Source organism: Lemur catta, chromosome 7 (genome assembly GCF_020740605.2).
Source record: "Lemur catta isolate mLemCat1 chromosome 7, mLemCat1.pri, whole genome shotgun sequence".
In the NCBI taxonomy this organism is placed as follows: domain Eukaryota; kingdom Metazoa; phylum Chordata; class Mammalia; order Primates; family Lemuridae; genus Lemur; species Lemur catta.
Window position 1 is genome coordinate 56,193,578 of NC_059134.1, and position 21,087 is coordinate 56,214,664.

At 54.1% G+C, this 21,087-nt stretch overlaps 1 protein-coding gene across 1 annotated transcript in view; it reads left to right on the forward strand.

The window, feature by feature from the left end:
- Positions 1 to 4,839: 4,839 nt before the first annotated feature.
- LOC123642009 (guanylate cyclase D-like) overlaps positions 4,840 to 21,087 on the forward strand; it is a 29,070-nt gene continuing 12,822 nt past the window's right edge. Inside the window, 8 exon segments of the mRNA XM_045556939.1 lie at positions 4,840 to 4,987; positions 11,558 to 12,446; positions 13,821 to 13,869; positions 15,805 to 15,977; positions 16,214 to 16,296; positions 16,299 to 16,367; positions 16,680 to 16,829; positions 20,130 to 20,278. Coding sequence (XP_045412895.1) covers positions 4,840 to 4,987; positions 11,558 to 12,446; positions 13,821 to 13,869; positions 15,805 to 15,977; positions 16,214 to 16,296; positions 16,299 to 16,367; positions 16,680 to 16,829; positions 20,130 to 20,278 — 1,710 coding nt within the window.

A 21,087-nucleotide genomic window follows, 5' to 3' on the forward strand; every position in this document is an offset into this window, starting at 1 on the left:
CAGGGCAGAAGCCTTAGCGGCGCGTGGCTCACAGCAGGGAGCGGGCAGTGGACAGCAGTGGAGATGTGTGAGCATGGGCGGGAAGACCACAGGGAACTCCTCAATGTGACAGAGGTGGCACAGAGGCCACTTAAAGTTCCTTCCCCAGCTGACGGCCTCATTTTTCTGGGGAACAGATGGAGCGGCCTTTAACATCCCTGGGGCAGCCCACAAGGTGGAGAGAAAGCAGCCAGAGCAGTACCTCCTGCTGGTGACACTCACCAGAGCATTGCTTTGTGCTGTGACTAAGTCCCTGCTGGCATCTAGGAGACTGGTGGCCGGCCTGACCACCCTTCCTGGGACTTGCTCCTAGTCTTAGACATGCCCCCCATTCTATAATACAACTTGCTCCAGGCAAGTTGCCCCAGCTGATGCTGTGTGGCAGAGAGACAAACCTTTCCTGTCAATTCCTGCCCAAATTGTGGATTCACAGGCAAAATGAATGATTGTGGGTGCACTAAGCCTTGAAGTTTGAGGTGGTTTCCCATCATTAGATAACTGGAGCACAGCACCTTACTCTGCCTGTCTCCCCAAGGAAGCAAAGAGGTAATATGCTTCTAGAGTGTATGGCACACGCCTTGCACAAGCTGTGTCAGTTGTTCAAGTTACCTTCCCTGAATCTCTGTTTCCTCATCTGTAAAATGGGGACAATAACAGTAACAGTCTGAAAATGCAGACTGAACCACACAACTCTCCGTCAACCCCCTGATGCTGGCCCCTTGTCTTTAGGGTAAAATCTAAACTCCTGAGCCTGGTATTTAAGGCCTTTTTTTATTTGTTCCCTGCAAACCACTCCAGCCTCATCCCCTGCCATGTCCCCCGCCACAGGAAACCAGGCATTCACTCTGCTAGCATTCGCCATACTCGTGCCTCCAGACACTGGCTTATGCTGGTCTCCTCTCCGCCTGGTGAACTGCTGTGGACACTCGAGACAGTCGAATGACACCTCCTGCTTGAAGCCTTCCTTGCCTCCACCCCAGGCCGTTAGTCCCCCCTTCTGGGCTCTGTGCACACCTTGTACTTTCTTCCAGCACAGCAGTTATTGCCACAGGTCTTTCTCTACAGCTGCGAGTGATCCCTTCCGGCACGGAAACTGTGTTTGACTTGCAGGGCGGGGGCACTCAGGAAAAACTGCATAAAGGGTAAGTTTGGTCAGATGATCCCTGGTGAGACCAGAGCCCTAAAGGCCTTGGGTGTTGGGGGGACAGCAGGACAGAATGTTGAGGTGGGGCCCTAGCCAGGGGCACTGACCCTGTAGGGACCACTGTGAGGGGAGCCTTCTGAGGCCTCTGGGTGCACAATGGGGAGTGTCAAGCCAGGAAGATGGACAGACTCCAGAAATAGGGTGTCTTTTGGATTAGTGGAGGTTTGGGCCCAGCGTTTGAGCCCAGGCCTGCCTGTCAGCCGTGAGTGTTGACACTGACCTTCCTTCCAGGCAAGCAGCCAACGTCTGCGTGCACCTCTCACCCTCTGGTCTCTGCATGTTGCCGTGTTGCTCTTTCTCCTTAGACGACCTCCTTCCATCTGCTCCTGGGAGAAACCTCCCTTCTTCAAGGCCTGGCTGGACGAAATGCGGGCCTGCCCCTCAGCTTTCTCAGGGCAAATGGTTGTGCCGAGCTCTTCTGTTCGCTCGTCCGGATCCACACTCTGCCCTTAGCCGCCCTTTCTGGGCCCCAGGAGCTGCCCTGTATGTTGAATGGCACTGGGGCCTCTTGCACCTGGTTCTGGTTGGGTTTGGCCGATGAGAAGCCCTGGCAGCAGATCAGAGCATGGGAGGACGTGGGGTTGGGTTTCTATTTCCCTGAGTCCTCCTGCAGGGACACCGCAGTCTGGTTGTGTCCTTTCACCAAAGTCACTGCTCCTTCGAGACAGCCAACTCTCTTCTGGGCTCCTGAAAAGTCCCTCCCTTCAGCCCTTTGGGCCTGGGGCAGCAAGAGTTCTGTTCTCGTCAGTCCCGAGTTACTGTGACATTCTTGATGATAGCCCTACCCCCACTTTTCTCATAGGCCTTTGTGGACAAGCCTTCCTAGAATTATCCTGATCTGACTGTGCCCTCAGTCTCTGCAGGGACCCTGAATGGCCCTAGGAAGCAGCTCCTGATTCTGGAGTTGGGTTGGCCTTTCATTGTGCAATACAGGGGTAATGGCCTTGCTGGGCAAACAGGATGCAAGCTAATTATCACTGGGGCTAGCAGGGGATGAAGTGCAGGTCGGAAGGCCAGACTGCAGGGCGTCAGGTGACTGTGGCACTTAGCCGCTGTGGCAACAATACTGGTTGTAAAGACAGGGGAGGCACCTAGCTCCTCTTGGTCACATATTTATGAAATAAGAAATTTAAAATTATGACCACATAATTGGGAACCGGTGAACAGAAGGCTTCCAGGATAGCTTGAAGGAGTCTTTCATGCCCTGCAGGTGCAAGGAAGGTGTAACAGGGGCCAAATCCAGGACCCAGGTAAAGGGCGCAGAGTTGCAGGACCCCTGTCCTCACAGTGTCTTACACTACAGGAGGGACACATACATGTGCTTGACACATGTAGAAAGAACAGTTCTAGGTGTGCTGGGCAGAAACCCATCTTGAGGCATTATCACGTGGATGCCTTACCTCCTACCCACTTCCCAGACTCAGAGCCCTTGACGGAGGGGGACTCTGGGTCCTTTGAGGAAGTCGTATGCCACGAATCTTCCTTCAAGGGGGCCTGTGGCATTGACCAGGGCACATGTTTTCTGGGCAAAGTACCAGACCATCCAGGACTAGACAATGGCTCTGATGGCCACTGATCCAGGAAGAACAAAATGCTCCGAGGGCCGTTGGTAAAGAGTAAGAAGGTCGGGTGACATATGCAATCCTGGCCTGCGACCTTCTAGTAGAGGACTCGGTGGGATTCGTGCACCTGCCCTGTGGTTATTTTCCCAGTTCCAGAAAGAGCGATGGGAGCAGACACACACAGCAACTAGCAGAATTCCCACATGAGTTCCCTGGCCTTGTACTGAGGGTTATATGGGGGAAAGTGTCAATAGAAGCCTTGAAACTGCTCCCTACCCAGCTTCCCCCTGCCCAAAACAGTGAGTGCAGCAAAAGCAACGTCATATCCCCCAGTGAATTGCAGAAATTAGTGTCCACATCAAAGACTTGAGAGAGGCAGGGACAGTCATTCCTATCACAGCCCCATTTAACTTGCATTTTGACTGGTGCACAAGCCAGATGGGTCCTGGAGAATAATGGTAGATTATCACAAACTTAATTAGCGGGTGATGCCAAGTGAAGCTGTCATCCCAGTTATCTTTACTGGATCAAGTCAGCGCAGCCCCTGACACCTGCTATGCAGCCATTGGCCTGGCAAATGTTTTCTTTTCTGTTCCTATCACTGACGAAAATCAGAAGTGGTTTGCAGGACAACAGTATGCCTTTATTTACTGTTTTGTCCCCAGAGCTAGGTTACCTCTCTAGTTCTCTGCTGTAATAGAGCTCAAAGGGACCTTGAATCAGCTTGATAACCCACAGAACATCATGCTGGTTCATTATGTTGATGTCATTTTGCTAATTGGAACTGGTGTTTAGGACGTAGCCAGCATTCTAAATGTCTCAGTGATGCGTACCCGAGAGAGGGAGATACGTTAATACCTTGCAAAAAGTCAGAGGGCTGTCACATTGGTGAAGTTCCAAGGGCCATGTTGACATGTCCTTTCTAATGGGAGAGACAGGTTGTGGCACATTGTACCACCCATCACACAGAAAGGAACAGACTGCTTGGTGATGCGTTTGGATGTTGGAGGTGATATATACCACATTTGGGAGTGTTGCTCTGACACATTGATCAGGTACCCCACAAAGCTGCCAGTTTTCAGCAGAGCCCAGAGCAAGAAAGGGCTGTGCAGCCTATTCATGCAAGTCACCCTCCCACTGAGCCTGTGATCCAGCAGACCCGGGGTGTCTGTGGCAGGCAGAGCTGCATGGAGCCTCTTACAAGTTCAATAGGAGAATCACAATGCAGACCCCTAGGGTTCTGGAACAAATCCATATTATTTTTTGTGGACAACTTTTATCCATTTGAAAAGCAGCTTCTGACTTGCTCCTAGTCCTGGTAGGGACCAAATGATTTTGAATCCTAAGTGACTGTTCTACCAGAATCGATGATTAAACTGGGTGTTATTGATCCCCTGAATCAGAAGATTGGCCGTGCACAGAAGCATTTCTTAACGAAATGGAAGTGGCAAACATGAGACCAGGCAGGTGGCTCAGGCTGCCATGGTACCTACCCCTACTTTTTGCCACTTGTCCCTTGACCCATACCCATGGTCTCATGGGGAGTTTCTTACCACCGGTTAGTAGAGGAGGAAAAATTGTGGATCTGGTTCATGGATGGATACCATGGTATGCTGGCACCAGCCAGAAATGGATGGCAGCCACACTACCCCTCAAGTCCCGGCTGGTCCTGACATCCAGACGGTGAAGGGAAGTATTCCTGAGGCAGGATGTCAGGGGGTACATCTGGTTGTCCATCTTGGGCTGGGGAGAGATTGCCTGTGGTTCTTATTTACTTTGACTCGTGGGCAGTTGATAATGGGCTGTCTGGCCAGCCAAGGTCTTGATATAAACAAAATCGGAAATTTGTGTCAATGAGGTGTGTAGATGGACTTCTCAGAATAGTCACAGGGTGTGAAGATCTATGTCGCCACATGGATGCCCCGCCAGAGAGCATCTACGACAGAGCCCTCTACACCTAGACAGACAAGATGGCCGGTGGCTGTCAGTCAGCTCCTTCCCTCAGCACCCCCAGGGCTTGCCCAGTGGGCCAGAATGGCCATGGAGTCAGCACGCAGGCTCTGCCTGGCTCCACCCCATGGACTTCCACTCACCGAGGCTCATCTGACCTCTGCCACAGCTGAGTGTCCAACCCACCGGCAGCAGAGGCCACTGCTGAGCCCCCAGGAAAGCGGTGGTGCCAGTTTGTGGGCATAGAGGAGGCAACACATTTTTCCTACTCACAGAGATGGGAATATAACTGTGCATGGATTTGCTTTTCTTGCCCTCAGTGCTCTTGCCAGAACCACCGCTCGCAGTCTTAGATGAGTGTGCTGTATGTTACTGTGGCGTCCTACGGAACATGGCCACTGACCGGGGGAGCATGTTACGGCAAAGGAACTGAAGCACTGGGCTCACTGATTTTGCCTCATCTCCCATCACTCAGAAGCATCTGGCTCGATAAAAGTGTGGAATGTTCTATTACAGAATGGCTCACTTATAGACTGAGCTGTGAGTACAGGATGCAGTATGTGGCCAGTCAGAATGCGTAGTCTGGGAACCAAGCGTAAAGGTAGGAGTGGCCTCGCTCACTGTCGTCCCACAAACTCCCTAGCAGAATGTTTACTGCCTGTGCCCCTGATCTCGGACTCAGTGGTTTGGAACACCTAGTTCCCAGGGGAGGCACAGTTCCTCCAGAGATTGCAGTCATTCTTCTGATGAATTGGAAACTAAAACTACCCCTTAGCCACGTGGGGCTCCTCAGCACCCTGAACCAGCAGACAGAGAAGGAAATCACCATATAAATCCCAAGTGATGGATCCCTATTATCACAGGGAAATGTGGTTGTTGCCTCACTATGGGGGCAGGGAGGACTGTGACCTCCCTGGTATGTTGACTGGAGAACCCCTTAGTACTCCCTTGCCCAATGGTCCTGGTCGGTGGTAAATGGGGAAACGCAATAAAGACCAGACACGGAGGACTCAGATCATTCAGGAAGGAAGGTGTGGATCATCTCACCAGGTAGATTCTACCCACCTGAAGTGCTTTAAGAGGAGAGGAAAACATAGGATGAATGGTGGGCGAAGGCAGCTCTGACGGCCAGTTGAGATTACCCATCAGCCATGGAGATGGGGACTGTAGCGGTCACATGTTACAGTAACTGTTTCTTTTGTACCCACTTGGAGCGCTGAATGCTGATGAGGATATGGTGAAATACACCTACATTGTTAATTAGTATTAATGTTACTTTTTTAAATGTGAAAGTTTTCAAGTATGCACAAAAAATAGAAATAATAGTATAATGAACCCAAGTACTTCCAATCTAAATTCAAAAATTTAGATTTTTTTCATACTTTATTTGTCCCTCCCCTTTTTGTATAATAATTTCAAAATAAGCCTCAGACATCATGTCATTCACCCCTACCTACACACCTCACTGTGCATGTTTAAAAAAATGGCCATAACCACATTGCCCTTCTCATACCTGACACACTTAAGCATAACATTGTATCAGCTAATGCCCAGTCTGTATTATTCGAATGTCTCCAATTATCTAAAAACTATCTTGACATTAATACATTTTGGGGGACTTGTAATATGAAGCAATATAGGACAAGAACCTTAAAAATGTTCATACTTTTGGACATAATTTGGCTATTCCTGAGGGTTTATCATAAGGGAAAAATTCAAAAGATGACAAAAGCATGATATTCTTTAAAGAATTTTCATAACAGTGAGAAGTTGCAAACAATTCAGGTATTTAGTGCATCAGTCAGGGTATGCCTAGAAAACAGAGCCCACGCCAGTAATCCAACAGTGGGAAATCAGAATAAAGAAGTGATTACAAAGGCCTTGGGATATGTAGCAGTTCAAAGATCAGCAACAGCAGGAAGTCTCTACCACCCCAAGGGTGGAGGGACAAAGGAAGGGAGGTGGTACCAGCCTAGGGCCACATTGGGAGGGACGTCTGAAGCGGTCAGAACCAGAGAGGGGTCACAGCCAGAACCAGAGAGGGGACACTGTCCAAGCAGAGACGGGGAGAAATTCCCTGGCTTCTCCCTTTCTCCTGTCCTCCAATCTCCTGCTAATGTTGCCTATTGGCTGAATCCAGCCAGAAGCAGGGGATGCTGGGAAGTTTTCAGGGTCAGCTCCCTGCGGTACAGAGGTGCCCTCTCCCCCTGGGAGCCCACTCAGTCTGGGAGGTCAGCGAATGGATCTGAGAACAAACAGGTACATGCCTCGTACATCAACAGGGGCCCTAAAATCCTTCCGGAACATGATTAGGGCTAAATAAAAATACTGAACCAAAGGTAATTATCGTCAACTCTGTATCTGCAGCTTCCTCACCTGAGGATTCAACTGATGGTGGATTGAAAATATTCGAAAAAAAAAAAAATCTGAACATGTGTAGACCTTTTATCTTGTCATTATTCCCTAAACAATACAGCATAAAAACTATTTAGATGAAATGACATTGTATTAGGTATAAATAATCTAGAAATAATTTCAAGTATATGGGAGGATATGTGTAAGTTATATGCAAACACTACACCATTTTATATCAGGGACTTGAGCATCTGTGGATTTTGGTATCCGTGTGGGGTCCTGGAACCAATCCCCCCTGGATACCCAGGGACGCCTGTACTGACTTATGACACATCCACGCGACGTGTTCCTTGACCATTTAAATGACAATTATAAAGATTGCATAGCAACATAGAAAACACCTATACTGAATTATAATATGGCATCATTACTCTACTTTTCGTTTTTTATAGTACCTATCACTTTCTAACACTAAAAATAAATCTACTTACTGCTCACGTTTATTCGTTGACTTGCACACCCCTTCCTACACCTGCTAGGAAGTAAGCTCTGTGAGGGGCAGAACTGTCTGGTATTTTGTTTATTGATGTAGCTCAAGTGTCTAGAACGTGCCGAAACATGGAGGGGAGTGGGAGGGAGATGACAGGAGTCAGGGGTGGGAGGCGGGGGGAGGAGGGGAGGAAGGGAGGTGGCCCTGGCTCACCCCTTCACCTAGGAGAGAGCAAGTGGAGGAGGGAGGGCTGAATGTCCACTGGACCGAGGTCTCCATCTCCACATAAGCGTCCACTCCAAAAGGGAAGACAGAAAACCTCCATTCTGATTCCCAAGGACTCACTGTGGCGAGATGAGCAGAAGCCCCGACCTACAGTCAGCCCTGCCGCTGACTAGCTCTCTGCCCTTGGTCAAATTACCCAACCACTCTGGGCCATGTTTGCTTTATCTAGAAGGTGAGAATGATGAGAACACCTGTCTCAGGGGGTTGCATGGATAGCACCCAGCACAGGGATCGGCACATAGTGAGTGCCCAGTAGTGCTGGTTTCTTCAGTGTTTGCCCATCCTTCCTTCCTCCCCGGAGCCCCAGCCGGGCCTGGCGCTGTCCGCAGTGCTGAAGACATCCTCTCCCTTTCTCCCTCCCTCCTCTAACCGCCCCTCTCTCCCTCATTCTCTCCTTCCTCTCTGCATGCGGCTCCCCAGAGCACTAGGGTCTGAACAGATCTAATTTTCCAAGTGGCTTGTTCGGGCCCCTGAGGGGGACAGGGAGGGAATGAGCCATGCATGAGGCACTCCCCAGGCAGGAGTTAGAAAGCAGGAGTGGCGATGGTGCAGGCTGTGGGGGGACTGGGACTCTCTCCCCCAGGCCGGAGCTGGCTCTGAGAGCCTGACACCTGAAGACCTCGGCACAGTAGACTTGGAGCCACAAAGAGGCGGTGAGTGACTCCGATGGTGCAGCATGGCAGGTGGGTCTGGGAGCTGGCTCTGAAGGAAGGCAAGAAGAACCAGGCTGGGGTCAGGAAGGCGACCCTTGGCTTCAGGGGCCAGAGGAGCCCTGACTCTGACAGGAACCCCCCGTCCCTCCCTGGGCTCCTATTTTTGTCATTCACCTTCCTAATTTTGGATATTCATCTATTAATTCAGCTAAAGGCATTTTAACGTTTTGGATTATGGTCCTGCAGAGTTGACTAACTGCATGAGCTTGGTTCCATGAGCCAAGCAAGCTGTGGCTAATCCTTGGCACCCATCTCCCTGAGTCTGAAAATACCAATGGTCCCCTCTAGGAGGGTCACACTGTTGTGTCCAGAGGTGGAGGCACTGGAAGCTCTTGCACACTTGATGGAAGGGTTGGAAGAGGGACATGACCAGCTTCAGAGACAAAAATCACCTGTCTCCTGATTTTTATTGACACATAGAACATCAGAGCTGAAGGATCTTTGGAGATCTAAACATTTAAACCAAGCTGTCTCTGTACAGCTGGGGAAACTGAGGCACTGGAAGGGGTATGGACTTGGTCCCACAAAGCTGTGGCAGAGGTGGGGCTGAAAGCTGGCTCCTGCCTTGGCCCAAGAGTGGTCTGTTGAGGGCCTGGGCACTCTGTGAGCCCTGCAGGCCGTCAGCTGTAGAATTCTTGGGGCACCTAGCAGGGCCAGCAGGGCCTCGGGCCAGGGGAGCCTGCTGCTGCTTTGCTGGACCAAGAGAGGCCACATGCCTCTCTGGGCCTCTGTGACCCCATCTGTACACAGAGGAACTGGTTCAGATGTTTCTGTCTCCAAAGAGCCTTCAGCTCTGATGTTCCAGGTGTCAATAAAAAGAGGTGTTATTTTCCTTTGGCTAGGTGGCAGGGAGCCAAGCTCCAGCCCCAGTTCAGCCCTAACTTGGTGAGACCATGGACAAGTTGCTGTCCTGTTGAGAGTCACAACTTCCTTCTCTGAAAAAAGAAAAGGAAACAAGCCTCTTCTCAGAGCCTCTGGGAGGACCAGGCAAAGAAGTGGATTACAGGTGCTTTGGAAAGTACAAACTGAGGGGAGAGGTGGCTGTCATCATTATCAGAAGTGCATGATTATATTCCCAACTGAAAATGATCAACCGTCTTTGAGTCCAGAACCCGCCCAGCTGCTCTGACGGATTCATCTGGAGGGGTGGGTGGAACTCACCCCGGCTTTTGGGAGACCACTGTGAGCATCACAGAAAGGAGAGGCCCAGAGGCCGACAGAAGAGCCTTGAGCTGGGAGAACCAAAGCCCTGCGGGCCAGCAGGGCCAGGGATGGCCAGCCCTGCACCCTGGCTGCTTGGCAGATCGGGCGCTGAGGCCTAGAGTGGGGCAGGGGCAAGACGGAGGCCAGAGTCCAGGCCTCCCACATCCCTGTCCCACTCTCTTTACATGGCACTACACCTGCCTCCCCTCAAATATCTAAAGGTGGTGATGACGATGACAATGAGAATAATTCCATTTAGTAAGTACCTACCTACTCAACCCCACTGTGGAGACTCTACACATTTTAGTTTTCACAGCTCCAGCAGGGAGTTATTCTCATCTCCATTTTACAGATGAGGAAACTGAGGCTCAGAAGTTAAGCATCTTGCCCAAGGCTAGGGGCTAGTGAGTGATAAAATAGTGTGGCTTCTTCTCTGTGGTTCTAAGGCCCTTCTGTTCCCCTGCACCGACCATAATTTGCAAGGAGCTACTCTACACACACCGGCGCTGCTGGCGTGTGGCAGTCACGTCTTACACTCCTGACCTACATGTCCTAGTGTAGGATTCCTCCTCCGGGAAGCCCTCTGTGAGCCCCTCCTCAGCCCACAGTTCACAGGTCACCCCCACCCCTGCCCCCGCCATCCTTCCGCCTATGCTCACACTTGCGGGCAGCTCTGCCCTTGTCTGGGACCTGCCTCTACTAGCCTGGCAGTTCCTTAAGGGTGAGATTGGATCTTTTCCTTCCTGGGGCAGCCGTGGTGGCAGACCGCTGGCTGCATAAGTGATGTGGGGAGAAGGCTGGCTGACCCTGTGGGTGGAGAGTGGGCAGCGGCAGGGAGGCAGCAGAGGCCAAGCAGGAGTCCCAGGGCGTCAGGAGGGGCGTGAAGGATGGGACGAGGTGGGGAACGCGCAGTCCAGGTGAGCTGGGCAGGGAGGCCATGGGTGGGGTGGGGACGAGCTGAACTGACTTGAGTCAAACCCTATCTTTCTGCTAACTCCACGTCAGCTTCCCTTAGTCTCCTCATCTGTACAATGGGCATGGAAAGACGGCTCTGTCTGAACAGCTCTGTGAGGGAAGTCAGAGAGGGGACATGCACGTGCACTGTAAACCCTCCAGTCACAGTCCCCACGAGCACCACACTGGGTGACACCCCGTAGCTGCTGTGTGCATCAGCTACCGGGGCCCGCTGAGTCCAGTAGAGTCAAGCACTGTGGTGTGGTGCTGGGCTTGGGGGGCAGAGCAGGGGAGGCTCAGAGGGCACCAGGGGAACTGCGCCCACGTTGGAGGATGAGTAAAGGAAAAAATCATGGTAATAGGTTCTAAGAGGTCAGATTTATTGAACACCCAAGTACCAGGGACTGTGCTAAATGCTTCACATGATGTCATCTGATCATCACAATAACTCCATAAAGTAAGTCCACATTTTACAGAGCAGGCAAATGAGGCTCAGAAAGCGTCAGACATTGGTCCAGGGTCACAGGGACAGAAACAGGGAGCCAGCTCTGTCTCCACAGCCCACACACCAAGAGAGTAAACTCGGGCCCAGGACTTGGCTGGGGCCTCACGAGGCTGTGAGCCAGTCCCGGGAGGATGCTAGGCCTCCAGAGCTGGGGCCTTTAGAGATCATGGGTCCCAGTCCCTCATCTTACAGTGAGGAGACTGAGGTTCTGGGAGGGTTGTCTGCCTCACAATCACACAGGAAGTGCAGGTGGAAAATGCTAGAAAGCAAACCATGTCCTTATCCCCCCTTTCCCAGGGCTGCAGGGGGGCTTATACCCTGAAGGTTGGGACTGGATGCCGCCGTACAGGAAGACCTACCTGCTCTGCCAGGGCCCGTGGGGGTCCACTCTCAGTCATCCAAGGAAAGCCCCTTCCCTGCCACTTCTCTCTGTGGTGCTTTGGGGTGCCCTCCTGGGGGCTGGCTCTGTCCCCCACCTGGCCTGGGGGGCAGGGACCTTCACCCTGGGGGTGCTGGGTCCCTGGGACTGTGACGCCATCTTTGCCCGGGCCCTTCCCAGCTTGGCTGCCCAGCTGGCTGTGGACCGAACCAAGGGGTACTCCTCACTGTTGCTGGGCTCACGGCTGGCTTCCGCGGTCCTCCCCACAGGCTGTGACACCCCTCACGCCCTGGCCACATTCCTGGCCCACAAGAACACCGTAGTTGCTTTTGTGGGCCCTGTCAATCCTGGCTACTGCCCAGCGGCAGCCCTGCTGGCCCAAAGCTGGGGCAAGACCCTCTTCTCCTGGGCGTGTGGAGTTCCGGAGGGAGGAGGTGAACTGGCACCCACCTTGCCTTCCGCTGTCCACGTGCTGCTGTCCATCATGAGACACTTTGGCTGGGCTCGCTCGGCCATTGTGTCCTCCCACCAGGACACCTGGGTGGCCACAGCCCAGCAGCTGGCCACAGCTTTCAGGACACACGGGCTGCCTGTGGGGCTGGTAACCTCTTTGGGACCTGGGGAGCAGGGGCCCGAGGAGGTCCCGAAGCAGCTCTGCACCGTGGACGACCTGAAAAGTAAGTACACGCAGGCGTCTTCCTCCTGTGAGCAGCCCCAACTGCGTGTGGCCACTGTGGGCGCTCCTTCTGCATCAGACGCTGGGCTGAGCACTCACAACGGCCCTGCCTTTAGCCTCACAACAGTCCCGTGAGCTAGGCCTGCTGAAGTCTCCATTTTTCAGCTAGGAGGGGGTAAGAAACCAGCCCAAGTCACACCTGGCCAGCAGTGCAGCTGGGTTTCAAGGTCTGATTCAAGTGTTGGTTGTGGAGTAGGAGCAAAGGGCATTCTTGCTTGTTGCTTGGTAAAATGAAGGGAATGAGGATGTACTTGACCCCGGGAGGGGAGTTAGAGCCATTCTTAGTTTTGTGGAGTTAAAGTCATGACCTTCATGGATTCATTGATTGATTGCTTCCTGCGTTTATCAAGCCCTCTTGTGCTGGGTGCTGGGTTGGCACAGTGACCAGGGCAGACACAGTGGCTGGTCTCCAGGGGATGACTATGTGAGGCGGAGACAGGTGTGTAAGCAGGTGGCTGTGACAGAGAGGTCAGGCCACCCCAGGGAGCAGAGGCCTGCAAAGGCAGAGGAGGCATAGGCTGGGCCCTGGGGGATCTGAGGAGGCTTCTTGGAGGAGGTGACACTGACCAGTCCTTAAGGAAGTAGTTAGGCAGGGAAAGGGGGTGAGGTGGGGGAGGGGAGAGGTGGCACGTGGAGGGCAGAAAAGGTCTTAGAGTTAATAATCTAGATGTTTCTTTCAAACCATGGGTTGTGGCCCATCTAGGTCAAAAAATCAATTTGGTAACTCAAGACTAGCATTATGAAGAAAGAATGAGAGTGGAATAAAAAAACAGAGAGAATAGAATTGAGTGGAATCCATTCAAATAGAGTGGATAAAAGTAGTAAGCACGAGAGTGCTTTGCAGGCAGCAAGGGTAAGTGCCGTTCTACGAAACTTCCTCTCAGTGTCCTCCGGCTTTGCATGCTCGGTTTGTGCGTATTCCAGGGTGCAATGTGTTTCCTACCACGGCGCAGTGTGCCTGACTTTGGCTGGGCTCTGGGGACATGGAGAGGAACCGGCTGGGCCTCAGCCCTGAGGAGCCCGCGTCTGGTGGGGAGACAGGTGTGTGTGCAGGAAACAGAGGAGCCCAGAGCCTGGGGGAGGCGATCTGTTTGAGGGTGGGAAGGGCTTCACAGAGGAGGTGACACGAGGGCAGGGCCTGACAGTGAGAAGCTGTTGGCGGCACGGAGCCGAGGGGGAAAGGCATTCGAGGCAGGGCAGTGGAGCTAGCATGCTAAGGGCACTAGGGGCACCGGGAACAGCCCAGCTCTGCGTGGCTGGAGCGTAGCAGCAGCGGACAGGGGCCATCAGACTCCACCCCTGCTGCAGGGGACTGCGTTCCGGCCCAGGGGCTGGCAGGAGGGAGTCAGGAGGCAGGGTGGCGAGGGGCACATTCTCTGGAGTCAGATTGCCAGAGTCCCGCTGCCGGCCCCCGCCGCCCGCTGTGTGACCTTTCTGTGCTATAGGTGCTTCAGCAATGACGTGAGGCCGATCAAACCCCCGCTTCGTAGGGCGGTGAGATGGGATGGCTGATGCAGGTGAGGCTTAGGACAGCGCAGCACACGCGAGCACAGAGGCGCGGGCTCCCCCGCCGGGCGCGCTGCTCCCCGGTTGTGCGGATCGGCTCCCCCTGGTGGCCAAATGAGGAACAGCGCTTCCCACTCCGGAGAGAAAGGGGCGTTTTGCTGAGAAGCCCGCCCGGCAGCGCAGATGGGGCACAGGCCTTGGTTCTGTTTCCACCCAGTCCTGGTGGGTCTTCCTCTGAGGCCTTCCCCAATATCCAGGGCGTGGAGGGGGTGGTCCGTGGCTCATGGCCTACACGGCACAGCCACCCAGGGCCTCAGCAGAGGCGGGGGCTCCAGGCTCCCAACTCCATGTGATGAGGGGTCCTCAGCCTCCAGCAAGGAGACCCCTAGGCTTCCTGGGTGGATCCATTTTCCGGGGTTTTCTGGAGAAAGGGACCATGGGAGGAACCTGGGCCACATCCAAAACAAGTGGTGGCCCTTTACTGGCTGCTATTGCAGCCCTGGTCAGGGACCCAAGAGGGGAAGAGAGAGAAAAGATGAGAGGAAGTACAGTGTGGCTTGGGCAATGGCTCCCTTCTGTCCTGGCGGCTGGGGATAAAATCGGCTGCCTTATTATCAAGGGCTATTTCTTTTACTAGGGAAAAAGCGAATGTATCCATATCTTCCTAGACCTTGGCGATGCCACTCAGGGCCATAGTTAAGATTACAAGCTGATGATAATGAGCAAAATGTGGTCTACCATGCAGTGGAATATTATGCAGCCATGAAAAGGAATGAAGTACTGACACATGCTACCCTAAGGATGAACTGGAAAGCATTACTCTAAGAAGGCAGACATAAAGGACCACATATTGTATAATACGACTCCATTCGTAAGAACTGTCCAGAATAGGCAAATCCACAGAGACAAGAAGTAGATTAGTGTTTGCCTGGAGTTCAGGGAAGAGAGGAATGGAGGCCATTCCTAAATCACCACATATGCTAACGTGCTTGTGAATCTCTGAGTGGGGAGAGTATATAGGTTTCCCCCACTTACTTGACCCCTGAACTGTTTTTGTGAGGAGGGCTATGCCAGGAAAGGCTTCTGTCTTTCCTGCTTGGGCAAATGCTGGTGTCCCTGGTTGGATCCAAGTTTTCTAACTCACTGGGCAGCTATCAGAGAGATTGCTTTCTGCTTATGCCTGATCCCTTCTGCTCCTCCTTCATCCTCCTCAATCCCGTAGTCTTGAGAGAGAGAATGCATACAGTTTTCAAGTCCATGCTATCACTTAGGTTGGGAAACAGGCATACATATCTAATTTGTGGAGTTGGCTGCAGTTCATTCACTTATTCATTCGCAGTGCTTTCACTCACTTGTTCACTCATTCTTTCATGCTCTCATTCATCCACACATCCACTCATCATCCATCCATCCACCTACTACCCACCTATCCACCCATCCATCAACCCACCATCCACTATCCATCCATCCATCCATCCCTCCACACTCATCCATCCATCATCTACACAACCACCATCCACCATCCATCTATCCACCCACCTATCCACCCATCCATCCACCCATTCACCATCCACCATCTATCCATCTATCCACTATTCTTCCATCCATCTATCCACTGTCCACCCATTCATTAACCCACCATCCACCATCCATCCATCCACCCACCACCATCCACCATCCATCCATCCACACTTATCCATCCATCATTTGCCATCCACCATCCATCTATTCATCCATACCCATCCATCCATACACCCACTCATTCACCCATCCATCCACCTACTGTCCACCATCCATCCACTATCCATCCACCCATCCATTTACCCACCACCATCCCTCCATTCACCCACCATCCACCATCCATACATCCACCCATCCTCAAAGGGCCCCCGGGGACTGCTAAGGTGCCCATTGTCCTGGCAGATGTGGGAGCTTCAGCATGAGAACGTTGCCACCTGCTTGGGCTTTTTCATGGCCCCTGGGGCCAGTGCTCTGGTACTGGAGCACTGCCCCCGGGGCAGCCTGGAGGACCTGCTACGGAACAAGGCCCTGCCGCTAGACTGGACCTTCAAGGCCTCCCTGCTGCTGGATTTGATCCATGGGAGAACCCTCCCCAGGCCTGGAGCTGTGGGAGCAATGGGGAAGGCCAGGAAACAGAGAGGCCTGGATTCCCCACACCTCGGCTCTCCCCACTGTGTCTAACTGAGGAATACCTAAACAGCGCGGCCAAGGGGGAGGTGAGCAGGAGGGCTTCCTGGGGCCTGTGGGAGCTCTGAGAGCCCCAGGGCCCCTCTCACTCAGCACAGACCGAATGGACCCCCATATGTGCACCCCAGGGCATGAGGTATCTGCACCATAGACGTTTCCCCCATGGCCACCTCAAGTCCAGAAACTGCGTGGTGGACGGCCACTTTGTGTCACTGACCATGGTTACGGAGCGCTCCTGGATGCTCAGTGGGCTCCCTGGCCCTGGCCAGCCCCGGAAGGTCAGCTCAGGGTGGGCAGGGAGCTGCCAGTGGGTTCTGAGGTCTCTGTTTACTCCTGGTGCTGGTAAGGCAGGGGAAGCGGGGGAGATCTCCAGTTCTCTGGCACTTTCTGCGCCATGACCTTGAGTTGATCGCTTTTCCTCTCTGAAAGCCTTAGGCTCTTTCCCTGTGAATGGGGAGAAGAGAGGCACCTTCATCCTCCCAGTGTGCAGGGAGGCGTGAGGATGCCACAGGTGTGAAGCACCTGGGCTAGCTTGGCCCAGCCGGGAAGGTCAGTGGGTGATGGCGGGCGGCCCTGCCCTGTGATTGCAGAGCTGCTGTGGACGGCTCCTGAGCTGCTGCGGGGGCCTGCAGGCCCCGGGCCGGGCACCCTCCAAGGGGACATCTTCAGTATTGGCATCATCCTGCAGGAGGCGCTGATGTGAGGCCCGCCCTACTGCTCCTTGGGACTCCCAGCAGAAGGTACAGGGTCCTCTCTCCCCCTTCGGCTTGTCCCTGGCTGGAGTTTCCTCGTCAGGGAGCTCTGTGGCCATCAGCAAGTCTGACCCTGAAAATAACCACATAGACACAAACTTAAAGTATGACCATGAGAACCGGGTTTCCTTGACTTAAGCCAGGCAGCCTTCCATGACTCCGCCAGAATGGCAGCTGACCAGCTCCAGGGGCTAATGCCATTAGTTTCTGGGTGAAAACTCTAGCCCCTTCCATCCTCCCCAATGTCACTGCCATGTCTGCTGGTGCTCATGCCTTGACTGCACGTCCCCTCCAGCCCAGCATAAATTTTGTGTCTACACAGACCTCAGTCCTACCTGGGCTGTATCACTTACACATATCCTGTGACCTTACACATATCCTGTGACCTTACACAACTCCCTTACCCTGTCTGAGCCTCAGTTTTCTCATCTTTAAAATGGGGATTAAAAAAAATGTGCCAGATGCTCAATATTTGGAGGCTTGGTTACCTGCTCAGGTAGGGCTCCTTCAAGAGCATGTCTGTCCCCATACTGCTGGGTGCACAGGATAATCACTCACGCCTTCCCCACTGTCACCTGCCCTGTACACATTTTCTCTTTTCTGCCCCAGTGCCAGGGCCCAACTCCAGAAATGTATCCTCCGTTCTGTGTTCTCCGTTGGGGCTCCCTGGACCCCAGGCTGCTCTTCCAGTTGTCCCCACGGACACCCTGGCACCTCAGCCCATAGAGCAGGGCAGTGACAGAGCCGAGCCCTCCGTCGCCTCCCACCCGATGGATAATCTTTAGCTCACAGGAGGCCCGGCCCCTTCCTTTCTCTGCACAGCATTGCCCACTGAATAATGAGCATTCCAGGCCCCAAATTTATGAGGTGGAGCGTTGGGAAGGAGGGGGCTTTATCCGGCCATTTGTTCAACACTCCTCAGCTGCCTCCCCATGTCTGCCTCTGAGGCAGGGACGGGCCCACCAGATGGATCTGCAAGCCATGCTACCAGTGCAAGGCCCTCCAGCCAGGGACCCAGACCTGGAACCTTCTGGCCACCTTGGATAGAGCTGTCAGTGCAGGGCCTGCTTCCTGGGATGTGCCTTCTCTGGCCTTGGGGAGCACAGGATTAAGGACACAGGATTTGGGGGACACCAACCCAAGCCCAGCTCCATCCCAACTCCCCTGACTACTTTGAGTAAATCTCCTTGAGGCTCTAAGCCTCAATTTTCTCTCTGTAAAGTGGGGAGCATGAGGTCTGCCTTCCAAAGCAGCTGTGAGGATGCAGGGAAATGCTTTAGAGGGATGCCTGGCACACGGCGGTGCTGAGTAAACACCCGCCTGGGTGCTGTCAGGGCTGCGCTGATGAGGGGGCCCCGGGCTCGCTCCTGACTCGAACATCTTTCTCAGCTCCTACATGTGCAGGGCCCTGTGCAGTTTCCAAAGCACTTTCACGTGCATTGTTCCATCAGACAAGCCTTGGAGGTGGGTAATTGCCCCCTTTTCAGAGCTGAGTTAAGTGAGGCCCAGAGAAAGGAAGGGACTTCTCAGAGGGGAAGCAGTGGCATTGCGGGCGGAAGTCCCTGATCCGAATCCAGTGCTCTTGCCCTAAGAGGTCTTGGAGTCACCCACGGAGCATCCTCCCAGGCCCGCCAGGCCTCCGGCGGCTGTCAGCCCGGGCGATCAGTCAGTGGTGGCTGGGGTGCCGACACCGCGAGGGGAACACGAGGCCGGGCCTGGCCTGGGGCAGAGGGGCTCAGCACGTTCACATATGCAGACTTGACTCGCATGTCAAAGAAGGTTGGGGCCTCACATGCTGCTATTTGACTTTTAATATCCGCTGACTGAGAAAATACCCGATGACAAAATCTGCTCTGAGATCAGCGCCACTTTGAAGTGGATTTGTGCAGTATTCATTACGGTGCCATCGGCGTACTTTTGAGAAATGGTCCTACACGTGTGCCTGTGATGTGTTATTGGTTCCATCTGCACACACTGCTTTGTGAGCACGACCAGCGTCCCAGGCCCGCACTCGGAGGCCGGCGGGGGTCTGACGCCGCAGGCTGGGAAGCTCTGAGCCGAGGAAATTGCACACACCAGGGGGAACCGGCCCAGCTCTGTGTTAGCTTTTTACCTCCCTGTGTGGGTGCCCTACTTCACCCCCAGGAACCTCAGCGTCTGTGTCTGTAAAATGGGACAGTGACTCCCGCACTGTCCCCAACAAGGAGGCCAACTAAGGGATGCGGAGGGGACTGAAATCCAGAGAAGCATGTCCTCACCGGCTCCAGGGGCTCCCACCTCCCTCACTCATACAAGGAGGGTCCCAGCCCGACCCAGAGGAGATTAACCTGCTCTGCCTCGTAACAGCCTTTGGGGCATGGACTGTTATTATGCCCACTTTATAGGTGAGGAAACTGAGGCTCAGAGAGAATGTAAATGGATAATCTAGAAGTCAATTCTGATCCAGTGGCCTGGAGCCTGAGCTTGGTGTCAGCCCCTCCTCTTCCCAGTCCATTGTAGACTCTCCAGCTCCCCCGGCTCTCCAACAGCCTCCCAAGACAGGGGTTATAGCATCAGTTGTTAGGTGGGGAAACTGAGGCACAGAGTAATGGCAAATGGCAGAGCCAGCAGTAGGTCTGTTTAACCTTGGCTTGGTCTGGTGTGGGGACAGGATGACCCAGGCAGGGCTGACTTGGGGAAATAATAATGATGATCATGATGGTGGTGGTGACAAGCAGGCAGTCTTGTTCACACTTGTGGGCAGTTGGCACCAGCGTCCGGGTGGCAGGGTTGGAGGAAAGAGCCACAGTGTCAAGATTTCAGGCACGGTGGTGGGCACTGCTGACAGCAGAGCAGCCGCAGCTGCTGCAGGCCTGGGGGTCGGGTAGAGCATTTAAGGTGCCAGGCCCCTAACGTCCGTCATCTCCTCCTCGGCACCCCTCTAGCAAAGGCAGTTTATTAAGCCCATTTCACAGATGGGGAGACTGAGACTCGGCAAGGCCCCCGTCCTGCCCACCATCTCATAGGAAAGTGGTGGCCGATCCAGAATTCAAACCCAGCTCTCCCGACTCCCAGTCTGAGGCCCGTGCCCTGGGCACACCCTGGGGCAGACCCAGGAAAGCAGCAATGTCACTTCTACGGGCCAGCCACGGCCTGGACACAGGAGACAGGAGCTGAGGAGCATCCTTAGGGCCCCAACCCCACACCCCTACAGGCCTACCTTGCCCTGCCTTTCAGCGTCCGAGCCAGCCCTCTCCCGAGAGCCCTCCCGGGACCTCAGGCCCACGGCCCCCTCGGTGTTGGCTGCAGAAATCATCAGGAAGGTGGCGTCTCGCTCTCCTTTGCTCCGGCCGCTGCTGTCCCCTGACAAGGGGCCACCCGAGTGCATCCAGCGGATGAAGCAGTGCTGGGAGGAGGCTCCAGAGGACAGACCGAGCCTGGACCAGATCCACACCCAGGTGAGTGCTCCTGGAGGAGCGGGTGCTCGCAAGAAATGGCCCATTCGTTCCGCTTACTTTGCCCAGTGTGAGCCCCACGCTGTTCCTGGGACCCGGAAATGCCATGCCATAAGGGGCAACTGCCAGCACCACCACCCCTGAGGTCCACCCTCTAAGGAGAGCTCTCTCAGGATCCTGGGCTCCAGGGACGCTTGTCCAGGTGCCTTTCTGGGTGCCAAGCCCTGAGCTCAGTGCTGTGCTTCCTTCATCTGATGCTCACAGCAGCCCTCTGAAGAAGCAGTGCTATCATCTTGGCGTTGCGGGAGAGAAACAAGGCATGGAAAGGTGAGGGGACCTGCCCAGCGTAGCTGTGACAGCATAACAGTGAAAGGGGGGGGGCTGCAGTCCAAACCCAGCTTTGTCTGTCTGCACAGCTGTGCCAGGAACCCCACCCTGCGCCGGGCTCCTGGCACCTGAGCCGAGAGGCCATTTGTGGCCTTGGAGACAGCGCCACTTCCTGAGTCAGCGAGAGGAAGATGTGAGGGGCCCTGTGGAGCCCCAGCCTGCCTTGGGGACGGCAGCGGGAGGGGCGAGGCAAGCCTGTGCGAGTCTGCAGGGTGGCGGTGGAGTGCGTGGGCTGACCCAGCTGGCTGATGGCGCCCGGGGGCCAGCCCCTCAGGCCCGAGGTGACAGCTTCATGCCTCCCCTGCCTGCCCTCCATGCCCCAGCCACAGTGGAAGGTTGCCAAGAGAGGTTCAGCCAGCCAGAGAGGGCTTCCGCACAGGTGATGGGGGAGTGAGAAGCCGCAAGGCAGACAGAGGAGAAGCCTA